This window comes from Ranitomeya imitator, chromosome 6 (genome assembly GCF_032444005.1).
Source record: "Ranitomeya imitator isolate aRanImi1 chromosome 6, aRanImi1.pri, whole genome shotgun sequence".
NCBI lineage: Eukaryota > Metazoa > Chordata > Amphibia > Anura > Dendrobatidae > Ranitomeya > Ranitomeya imitator.
The window spans coordinates 512,069,889-512,082,137 of record NC_091287.1 but is presented as its reverse complement, the minus strand read 5'-3'; the positions used below and the strand labels follow the sequence as shown (position 1 = coordinate 512,082,137).

At 47.5% G+C, this 12,249-nt stretch overlaps 1 protein-coding gene across 2 annotated transcripts in view; it reads right to left on the bottom strand.

The window, feature by feature from the left end:
• Nucleotides 1–6,817: 6,817 nt before the first annotated feature.
• The window catches only part of EBAG9 (estrogen receptor binding site associated antigen 9), a 59,314-nt gene continuing 53,882 nt past the window's right edge, over nucleotides 6,818–12,249 (bottom strand). For both annotated transcript variants that reach the window (XM_069731789.1, XM_069731790.1), the window contains one exon: nucleotides 6,818–7,226. In XM_069731789.1, the coding sequence (XP_069587890.1) occupies nucleotides 7,106–7,226 (121 nt within the window). In that variant the 3' untranslated portion in view covers nucleotides 6,818–7,105. The remainder of the gene's footprint in view (nucleotides 7,227–12,249) is intronic.

Below are 12,249 nucleotides of genomic sequence, written 5' to 3'. Positions count from 1 at the left end.
ATCTTCCACTTCCCTATTTTATATAGTAAACTATTGATCTCTCCCCATAAAGGCCTTAATTTTGGACAAGATCCAAAAATATGTATAATACTACTGGTTTGTCTCCAGTAGTTTTATGATCTGCTGGATGGCTCCAATGTTAGCCAGACAACTTGGAAGTCATTTCTCAATGTACAATTGCTTCTCACAAAATTAGAATATCATCAAAGAGTGAATTTATTTCAGTTCTTCAATACAAAAAGTGAAACTCATATTATATAGTCATTACAGAGTGATCTAGTTCAAGTGTTTATTTCTGTTAATATTGATGATTTTGGCTTACAGCCAATGAAAACCCCATAGTCCTTAATTTGGTAAATTATAATACTTTATAACGTCAGCTTGAAAAATGATTTTAAAATCCAAAATGTTGGGCTACTGAAATGTATGTACAGTAAATGCACTCAATACTTGGTTGGGGCTCCTTTTGCATCAATGTGGCATGGAGGCGATCAGCCTGTGTCGCTGCTGAGGGGTTATGGAAGCCCAGGTTGCTTTGATAGCAGTCTTCAGCTTGTCTGCATTGTTGGGTCCGGTGTCTCTCATCTTCCTTTTAACAATATCCTATAGATTCTCTATGGGGTTAAGGTCAGGTGAGTTTGCTGTCAATCAAGCCCAGTGATACTGTTGTTTGTAAACCAGGTATTGGTACTTTTGGCCGTGTGGACAGGTGCCAAGTCCTGCTGGAGAATGAAATTTCCATCTCCAAAAAGCTTGTCGGCAGAGGGAAGCATGAAATGCTTTAAAATCTCCTGGTAGACGGCTGCGCTGACTTTTGGCCTTGATAAAACACAGTGGACCTGCACCAGCAGATGACATGGCTCCACAAACCATCACTGATTGTGGAAACTTCACACTAGACCTCCAGCAGCTTGGATTGTGGTCTCTCCACTCTTCAGGCCCCTTCACATTAAGCGACGCTGCAGCGATACCGACAACGATCCGGATCGCTGCAGCGTCGCTGTTTGGTCGCTGGAGAGCTGTCACACAGACAGCTCTCCAGCGACCAACGATGCCGGTAACCAGGGTGAACATCGGGTAACTAAGCGCAGGGCCGCGCTTAGTAACCCGATGTTTACCCTGGTTACCATCCTAAAAGTAAAAAAAAACAAACAGTACATACTTACCTACAGCCGTCTGTCCTCCAGCGCTGTGCTCTGCTCTCCTCCTGCACTGTCTGTGTGAGCACAGCGGCCGGAAAGCAGAGCGGTGACGTCACCGCTCTGCTTTCCGGCTGACCGACGCTCACAGCCAGTACAGGAGGAGTGCAGAGCACAGCGCTGGAGGACAGACGGCTGTAGGTAAGTATGTACTGTTTGTTTTTTTTTTTTACTTTTAGTATGGTAACAAGGGTAAACATCGGGTTACTAAGCGCGGCCCTGCGCTTAGTTACCCGATGTTTACCCTGGTTACCAGTGAAGACATCGCTGGATCGGTGTCACACACGCCGATCCAGCGATGTCAGCAGGAGTCCAGCGACGAAATAAAGTTCTGGACTTTATTCAGCGACCAACGATCTCCCAGCAGGGGCCTGATCGTTGGTCGCTGTCACACATAACGATTTTATTAACGATATCGTTGCTACGTCACAAAAAGCAACGATATCGTTAACAATATCGTTATGTGTGAAGGTACCTTTCTTCAAGTCTCTGGGACCTTGATTTCCAATTGAAACGCAAAATTTACTTTCATCTGAAAACAACACCTTGGACCACTGAGCAACAGTCCAGTTATTTTTCTCCCTGGCCCAGATAAGACACTTCTGGCATTGTCTATTGGTCATGAGTGGCTTGACACAAGGAATGCGACACTGGTAGCCCATGTCCTGGATACTTGTGTGTGGTGGCTCTTGAATCAACTCCAGCAGCAGTCCTTTCAAGGTTTCAGTTATCCCCAGTTGCTTGTGCACCTTTTTCTACCACAAACTACCCTCTTAACCCCTTCATGACCCAGCCTATTTTGACCTTAATGACCTGGCCGTTTTCTGCAATTCTGACCAGTGTCCCTTTATGAGGTAATAACTCAGGAACGCTTCAACGGATCCTAGCAGTTCTGAGATTGTTTTTTCGTGACATATTGGGTTTCATGTTAGTGGTAAATTTATGTCGATAATTTGTGTTTGTTTGTGAAAAAAATCGGAAATTTGGTGAAAATTCAAAATTTGAAAACTGAATTCTGTTAAACCAGAGTTATGTGACACAAAATAGTTAATAAATAACATTACCCACATGTGTACCTTACATCAGCACAATTTTGGAAGCAAAAATTTTTTTTGCTAAGTTAAGGGTTAAAATTTGACCAGCGATTTCTCACTTGTACAACAAAATTTACAAAACCACTTTTTTTTTTTTTTTAGGGACCTCACATTTGAGGGGTTCATATGGATGAAAATACCCAAAAGTGACACCATTCTAAACTGCACCCCTCAACGTACTCACAACCACATACAAGAAGTTTATTAACCCTTCAGGTGCTTCAGTCTGCACCGTGTGCACATAGCCCTATTCTAACCCTAGTGGAAAAATAAAAGTAAATATATATTCTTTTATTATTGTCCCTATCTATGGGGGTGATAAAGGGGGGGAGGGGTATTTATCTTTTTATTTTGATCGCTGTGATAGAACTTATCACAGCAATCAAAATGTACCTGTGCATTTTGGAAGATGGCGGCGCCCATGCAGAAGACAAGACTGACACCGGAGGTCGGTAAGTATGCGGGGGTGGGATCGGACTGGGGGGGGAAGTGGACAGGAGGACAGACAGCAGAGGACAGAACGGGGGCGGTGGATCGGTGGCAGATCGCCGTCTCCAGCCATGGCTGATGATATTGCAGCATCGGCCATGGCTGGACTGTAATTATTTCACCAATTTTCATTGGTGAAATATTATGATTGCTCTGACTGAAAGTGAAACGTCACTTTCAACAGCCAATCAGAGCGATCGTAGCCACGGGGGGGGGGGGGGGCGAAGCCACCCCCCTGGGCTGAAGTACTACTCCCCGTCCCTGCAGGTCGGGTGAAATTACAGTTAACTCTTTCACCCGACCTGCAGGGACGCGATCATTCTGTGACACAGCATATGTCACAGGTCAGATTGGCACTCACTTTCATGACGCATACACTGTCAGGTCGGGAAGGGGTTAAAAATAGCAATGTGATAAGGGTATGTTTCCACTGGCCAGATTAGCTGCGGATTGAACGCTGCGTACAGCCGCAGCGTTGACCCCCCAGCATCTAGATGTTACAGCATAGTGGCGGGGATCTTATGAAATCCTATCTCCACTATGCGTGCGAACACGCACCCGGCGGGCCTGCATTTACAGGTCCTTCTCAAAAAATTAGCATATAGTGTTAAATTTCATTATTTACCATAATGTAATGATTACAATTAAACTTTCATATATTATAGATTCATTATCCACCAACTGAAATTTGTCAGGTCTTTTATTGTTTTAATACTGATGATTTTGGCATACAACTCCTGATAACCCAAAAAACCTGTCTCATTAAATTAGCATATCAAGAAAAGGTTCTCTAAACGACCTATTACCCTAATCTTCTGAATCAACTAATTAACTCTAAACACATGCAAAAGATACCTGAGGCTTTTATAAACTCCCTGCCTGGTTCATTACTCAAAACCCCCATCATGGGTAAGACTAGCGACCTGACAGATGTCAAGAAGGCCATCATTGACACCCTCAAGCAAGAGGGTAAGACCCAGAAAGAAATTTCTCAACAAATAGGCTGTTCCCAGAGTGCTGTATCAAGGCACCTCAATGGTAAGTCTGTTGGAAGGAAACAATGTGGCAGAAAACGCTGTACAACGAGAAGAGGAGACCGGACCCTGAGGAAGATTGTGGAGAAGGACCGATTCCAGACCTTGGGGAACCTGAGGAAGCAGTGGACTGAGTCTGGTGTGGAAACATCCAGAGCCACCGTGCACAGGCGTGTGCAGGAAATGGGCTACAGGTGCCGCATTCCCCAGGTAAAGCCACTTTTGAGCTACAGAGAAGCAGCACTGGACTGTTGCTAAGTGGTCCCAAGTACTTTTTTCTGATGAAAGTAAATTTTGCATGTCATTCGGAAATCAAGGTGCCAGAGTCTGGAGGAAGACTGGGGAGAAGGAAATGCCAAAATGCCTGAAGTCCAGTGTCAAGTACCCACAGTCAGTGATGGTGTGGGGTGCCATGTCAGCTGCTGGTGTTGGTCCACTGTGTTTCATCAAGGGCAGGGTCAATGCAGCTAGCTATCAGGAGATTTTGGAGCACTTCATGCTTCCATCGGCTGAAATGCTTTATGGAGATGAAGATTTCATTTTTCAGCACGACCTGGCACCTGCTCACAGTGCCAAAACCACTGGTAAATGGTTTACTGACCATGGTATTACTGTGCTCAATTGGCCTGCCAACTCTCCTGACCTGAACCCCATAGAGAATCTGTGGGATATTGTGAAGAGAAAGTTGAGAGACGCAAGACCCAACACTCTGGATGAGCTTAAGGCCGCTATTGAAGCATCCTGGGCCTCCATAACATCTCAGCAGTGTCACAGGCTGATTGCCTCCATGCCACGCCGCATTGAAGCAGTCATTTCTGCCAAAGGATTCCCGACCAAGTATTGAGTGCATAACTGAACATTATTATTTGATGGTTTTTTTGTTTGTTATTAAAAAACACTTTTATTTGATTGGATGGGTGAAATATGCTAATTTATTGAGACAGGTTTTTTGGGTTATCAGGAGTTGTATGCCAAAATCATCAGTATTAAAACAATAAAAGACCTGACAAATTTCAGTTGGTGGATAATGAATCTATAATATATGAAAGTTTAATTGTAATCATTACATTATGGTAAATAATGAAATTTAACACTATATGCTAATTTTTTGAGAAGGACCTGTATGGACATGCGGCACATCTTTTTAGAACGCAGCATGTGTTTACTGTGTGGCGACGCTCCGTTACCGCAAGGTAAATAACAGGGTCCTATGTATGGGGGCGGTGATTCCAGATGTGTTTACTGAATACATCCAGAATCATCGCGCATACAGAAGGGGGGCGGCGCTTTGGGCTGAGCGGGTTTTCTCTCCATCCAAAACACTGTTAATCCGGACCGTGGACACGTACCCTTATGCTTCTGAAAATATTTGCCGCACACTACTTCCCCAATTAACTAATTGGTCCTAAATGTGTCCCCTGCACAAAATGTCACACTATTCCTCGCCATTCCATACTGCATCCCCTCTTCACACTGCCCTCTCAAACGGTGTCTCCCACTTTAGTGCCCAGTCTCCATAGTTTGCTTCATCATACTCCTCCATACTGTCCCTTCTCTATACTGCCCACCCACATTACCCAATCTCTATTCTATGCCCCTTCACACTACTCTTTACCCTTATTGTCTCCTCACACTATTCCCCTCAATATTCTCAAATATCCCCCTCCCTCCTCATACCGTCTCCTCACATTTTTCCCCCCTTGTCCTTCATACTGTGTCCTCATACATCCCCATAGATTTTGCACCTGTTTCCTAACATTTTCCACACACCCCCAGCTCCCTAAACCGCAACACTATCTTCTCAGGTCTCCCTCACCCTCCAAACTGCCATATTGTCTCCCAGCAGATCTCCCTCACTACCCATACATGCGGTCTTCTCCCAGGTCGGTCCCCCTTGCACTCCATACTGTACCAATTTCCCCCACCCACGTGCTCCTCATACTGCATTCACACCAATGCTCCCCTGCTCCTCATACTGTCTTCAGCATCCAGCCCCTCATGCTGTGACAACAATCATCCCCCGCTCCTCATTCTGCATCCGCAGCACCAATTCTGCCTCCCCCCACACTCCTGATACTATGTTCACATCAATCCCATCCCCAATTCCTGTGTCTCTCCCCCCCACCAATAAGTATTTGATCTCTTTAGCTGCAGGTGATCGCTAACCTGACTAATGTACACCATGCCTATGTGGTGCTGAAGTGATGTCAGCAAATTGATCAGCTAACCTGATCGTGCTGATGTCACCCAGACCCAGAAGTGACAGTGGTCAGAGCTTCTGAAACATGAAAGTTCAATTGATTTCAGGGAGCTAGCGCACTGCACCTTCTCTGAGCTGGCTGTCAGCTTGACAGCCAGCTCAGAGAACTGTCAAATCCCACTATGGGGAAACACCTCGGACAACGGCATCAGGTGCCCTCCACCTGCTGTGCTCGAGGCAAATACCCCGCTCACATTCCCTAGATACACACCTGCATAGTGCATTCAAATCTGAATTATAGAACTGTGTATCTGAAATCAACCCCCCCTCTTTGGAATGTATTTAAAGGGAGTGCCAGCACAAAGCAACTGTTCAAGTCTTCTAGAGATCTCCTGCTGATAAAACACTGACTTGATTAAAACAGAAACAAAGCCTAAGGGACACAGCTACAATAAGGGTCTGTTCTGTCCCCCACACCATGCAACTCTTGGATTACATATCAAAAACCTGCTGAAAGATTCCCCTTAAGAATGGCAATGTATCCATAAAAAAAATAAAACACTGATGACCCGTATGGCATCCATAGACTTGAATAGACGAAGCACTCAACATGCACTACTTTCTTTTGTATGTTTAAAATCTTCACACGCAGACTGTATAAAAAAAAAAACAACGCTCATCTGGACAACATTGGTCCTAGTGCGGTCCATACTTTTTTTTCCCCAAAGGGGGGAATCGGACCGAAAATGCACGCATGTGAGCTTACCTCTGGGGCGACTAATCATACAACATTACAGCAAGTTCTTTAAAATCCTTTAATCAATAATTACATTTGTCACTGTATAATGCAGCAGTCAATTTAACCCAATTATTATTTACACCTATTCTTTTTTTCTTTAATCTTAATTTTCTGAGTCCCATTCGCAAGTCTGAGGAGGCAATTAAATCATCTGGTATTGTAATCCAAAGTCTTAGAAATGTGATAAGAGGCGTCTGAGTTCCCATAAATCCCAGTGACTTTGTGCCGTTACCCCAATGGAAAGATCCTAAAAATCAGAGAAGTGTTTGTGTGATGAGCGGCGCCCATTGTTAGGATAATTTCACGCCGATTTTGCTCTGTTCCTTCTTCATTTGCCGCTGCACGTCTTTCTCCATCTTCTTCCTTTGCTGCTCTGCGGTTCGTTTTTCCCTTTCGGCTACTTTCTGCTGCCTGATTAATGAATGCAAAAATGGTTACTGTCATTTCAACAAACATCCTTTGCATAAATCACCAGTACAAGCAAATATAATACTTTTCCTCTGAACTACTCATCCACTCTACACTGCTAAAAACCATCTTGGTTAAAACAATTCATACTTATCTATTTGAAATATCATCTTCCAGCTACCTACGGACAGGGAAGAATGAACAGAGTAAAAGAAGCCCAGACCCCAAAAAGTGTTCTCACGACATTGATGGATTCACAGCTACACTACTCAGTACTGCTGCAGCTAGAGACAGGAGAGCTGGAATCATATGTGCGTGTGTGCAGTGCGTGTGTGCAGTGCATGGGAGACCTCATAGCAGCTTGTCTCCACCCACTAGCTGAGAGTAAAGTGAAAAATAAAAAAACACCTGCAGAGGGGAAAACTGGTCAGCACAGAATGACTGCAAGCCAAATACAGGAGCTTGGCGCACCCTTGATGTGGCCAAACATTTCAGTGGATATTCCCACCTACCATATTTTTTGGACTTTAAGATGCACCTTAAATTTTGGGGAGGAAAAGGGGAAAAAAATATTTTTTTTATAAGATGGGGGTCCCTCTTATAGTCCAAATTGAAGGTATCTTTTCTCAGGAAGCCAGCAGCGGCAGAAGTGGAGCAATGCTGCGGGCCCTGGGTGGGAGAAGTGGGAGCCCCAGCGGTGCGATGCTGCGGGCCCGGTGTCGGCAGTGAAGCTGTGGGCTTCAGGGAAATGGCCACCGGAGGCGGGGCTTGCGTAGATTGAGATCTCAGCTGGGCAGAGATGTGCCACCTCGGCCACCAACCACTTCAGGAATATGGCTGCCGGGAAAGCAATGTACTCTGCTCTGCCTCACCTCCGACACTGGGCCCGCAGCATCGCACGGATTCTACCGCTGCTGGGGTCCTGAAGAAGGGACCCTGCCTCCTGTGATCCCGCTCCACCAGTACCGCAACCCCCCAGTAAGCTGCACATTTTGGGGAAAAAAAGTCCATCTCACAGTCCAAAGAATACGTTAGGTGCGAAGAAGCACTGAACTTTTTGGCCATGAACAGGCGACACAGGTCTGAAAAGCCCAATCTTCCCCTCAATCCCATAATGTAATCTAATAAGATGTAGAACTATTTCTTCTCTCTGTTGTGTGATATCAGCCATTGCCCCTTCTCCTCACAATACGGGGAAGATGCTCTAGTCTCCACCAGTGTGGCACTATAGGAGACAGTCACAACTCTTCACCCAGAAGAAAATCGGAGACCATGGGGTGCCGTAACCCCCAGAGGCCCTTGGCACGCACTTTACTTTCTCACACCTATAAGTCCAGCCTGAGGAATTTTTTTTTTATTCACCGTAACGTACAGATCTGTGTTGTGCACGACACATTTCACTTTTTTTCACGTCACTTTAAATTCACTTGTTCATTATCACAAATGAGGATTTTGTTCTGTGCCCTATTGGGATGTTCCTCCTGGAGGTTTTTATGGGTAAACAGGTCTGTGAGCGTTAGGTGATTCCCCTCCCCCCACCAATGAAGGTGTAACAAGCGTACCCTGAGGCTCTTGGTGGATACAAGGATGGCAGCCCAGATGGATGCCGCGTGCAAGAAGAACTCTCCTGCCTAAGCTCTAGTGGGGAAGGTGGATGTCCAGAACACTGCTGATCCTTTTGCTGAAAGCTTGTGATTGACCGCATCCCTGTGCACTTTTTTTGTGAGGCATGCCACACTTTAATGCTTAAAAAAAAAAAAATCCTAAACTTTTTCTAAGTCTCCCAAAACCCTATAACAGTACCATATTGGGGATATGACATTTTGTGTGGGGAGCAGTGCGGTAACTAGTGAGTGCTCATTACTCAAGTTTGCACAGAGTATCACTTCTGCCCCCTCAGAGCTCCGCTGTGGGGCAGCTTCCGTCCCCTCAGAGCTCCGCTGTGGGGCAGCTTCCGTCCCCTCAGAGCTCCGCTGTGGGGCAGCTTCCGTCCCCTCAGAGCTCCGCTGTGGGGCAGCTTCCGCCCCCTCAGAGCTCCGCTGTGGGGCAGCTTCCGCCCCCTCAGAGCTCCGCTGTGGGGCAGCTTCCGCCCCCTCAGAGCTCCGCTGTGGGGCAGCTTCCGCCCCCTCAGAGCTCCGCTGTGGGGCAGCTTCCGTCCCCTCAGAGCTCCGCTGTGGGGCAGCTTCCGTCCCCTCAGAGCTCCGCTGTGGGGCAGCTTCCGTCCCCTCAGAGCTCCGCTGTGGGGCAGCTTCCGTCCCCTCAGAGCTCCGCTGTGGGGCAGCTTCCGCCCCCTCAGAGCTCCGCTGTGGGGCAGCTTCCGCCCCCTCAGAGCTCCGCTGTGGGGCAGCTTCCGCCCCCTCAGAGCTCCGCTGTGGGGCAGCTTCCGCCCCCTTCTGAGCTCCGCTGTGGGGCAGCTTCCGCCCCCTCAGAGCTCCGCTGTGGGGCAGCTTCCGCCCCCTCAGAGCTCCGCTGTGGGGCAGCTTCCGCCCCCTCAGAGCTCCGCTGTGGGGCAGCTTCCGCCCCCTCAGAGCTCCGCTGTGGGGCAGCTTCCGCCCCCTCAGAGCTCCGCTGTGGGGCAGCTTCCGTCCCCTCAGAGCTCCGCTGTGGGGCAGCTTCCGTCCCCTCAGAGCTCCGCTGTGGGGCAGCTTCCGCCCCCTCAGAGCTCCGCTGTGGGGCAGCTTCCGCCCCCTCAGAGCTCCGCTGTGGGGCAGCTTCCGCCCCCTCAGAGCTCCGCTGTGGGGCAGCTTCCGCCCCCTCAGAGCTCCGCTGTGGGGCAGCTTCCGCCCCCTCAGAGCTCCGCTGTGGGGCAGCTTCCGCCCCCTCAGAGCTCCGCTGTGGGTCAGCTTCCGCCCCCTCAGAGCTCCGCTGTGGGGCAGCTTCCGCCCCCTCAGAGCTCCGCTGTGGGGCAGCTTCCGCCCCCTCAGAGCTCCGCTGTGGGGCAGCTTCCGTCCTCTCCAAGCTCCGCTGTGGGGCAGCTTCCATCCCCTCCAAGCTCCGCTGTGGGGCAGCTTCCGCCCCCTTCTGAGCTCCGTTGTGGGGCAGCTTTCGAACAGCTGCAAGACATGCAGCCACAGCATCTTGAATATAGTATCACAGCAGGCTGAAGAGGTGCTTATAGCCTAGTAAGTAACGCAGCAGTCAGAGGAGTGCCCCACTGCCCTTCATAAACCAGTTCTGGCAGCCCCAGTTCATCCACATTAGCATCTGTTGGGATAATGTAATAGCAGCAGCTACATCCCCAAGAAACAGCCCATTCTGTAATGTTTCCAGCCCTGATGACAGTTTTTCTTTTACGGTTGTATCATGCGTCACCACAAGCTTACCCAGAGCTGCGGTTATGACTCTGCTGGGATATGCTGGCACTAAGGTTGGCCGTCAGGCTGGGATGCCGTGCATTATATAGTCGGAGGTGTATTGTGAGATATATTCTATTTTGTGCCCCCGGTAAACACAGCATTTCCTATAATGGTATGACAGAACAATTCAAGATCAAGAGACCCGAGAGCTCACAGGAAACCGTGCAGAGAGCAGGTCTAGATGTGACAGGAGTAGAAGAGATCTGGCCTGGAAAATGGGCATTGAAAATCCAAAACAGAAACAGATGGGAGCCATCCAAAAAGTCACCACCTTTATTTACATCAGAAAACGCGCAGTGACCCAAATAAGAAAATCATGGTTGTGAAGAAAGTCAATCGCTATTTACAAAATAAACAGTATCCCAAAATTAAGAGGACCGAGATGTGCCACAGAGCAACGGTGACTGTGCCGTAATGCAGGGTAGGATCCTTTCTGGAGTTATAGGAGATGTCCAGCTATAAAAGCCCGTTTTCCTAAATCGCACAATAGTGAGGGGGGTCCGGTGATCAGAGTCCCCCACCTCTATCAGCGGTTACAAAGAAGGCTTCGTGCTCTTGAGAACCTGCCCTGTATTACACAATCAAACAAGAAGAGGCGGCACAGTGCCATGCTCCATCACCCCTGAGGTGGCACTGACGGGAATTTAAAGTCAAGATCTCCCACTGATTAGAGCAGATTGCTGGAACTGGCCACAGCAGAAATGAGAGAACTCCTTAAAAAAGAAACTATAGTGGCTTGTGAAAGTATTCACCACCTTGGCATTTTTCCTGCTTTGCTAACTTACATCCTGGAATTTCACAGTTTTTGTTTTAGGGTCTGCATCAGTTCATGTAAAGAACATGTCTACAACTGTGAACAATTGGTTTTCTTTTTATTGTTAAGCAAGCAACAAATAGGATAAAATTACCGAAAACTTCAGTGTGCATAACTATTCACCCCCTAAAGTCAGTACTTTGTAGAGCCTCCTTTTGTGGAATTCTGAAGGCAATTCTGAAATTAGGATTAAATACATTAGGAAATCCCTTTTTCCTATCCTCTGCTTTTGCAAGGATATCATCCAGCACAGGGCCAAATAAGTACTCACCCCTGCATGGAATAGTACACAATTTTGCTCTGGCTTGAGCATCACCTTTCCAAGTCTTAAGCCAGAGAGCCCGCCGGGCAGCATTCGATAGACCTGCCGATCTGGCTGCTAACTTTAAAGAGTCTTCCGATGCATCCGCCAAGTACGCTACCCCTTCACAAATTTGAGATAGAGAGTCCAGCAGTTTATCTCTAGGGACCTTCGCTTTTAGCTGGTCCTCCAACTGACTTACCCAGACCATAATACATCTGGCAGTACAGGTACTAGTGATTGCAGGCTTAAATGCTCCGGATGACGACTCCCAAACCTTCTTTAAGAACATGTCTGCTTTTTTGTCAGATGGATCCTTAAGAAGTCCTACATCCTCCAGTGGTAGAGTGTCTGACTTTGATGTGGAAGCCACAGCTGCCTCCACCTTAGGGATTTTTACCCATTGAGACAAAAGTTCCATCATCAATGGGGTATTTCCTTTTTGCAGATGATGGTAAAAACCCCTTATCCTGTTTATCCCATTCACGCCTAACAAGATCTTTAACTGTCTCTACCACCGGAAAGGATTTGCTGTTTTTCTGTCATAACCCAGCA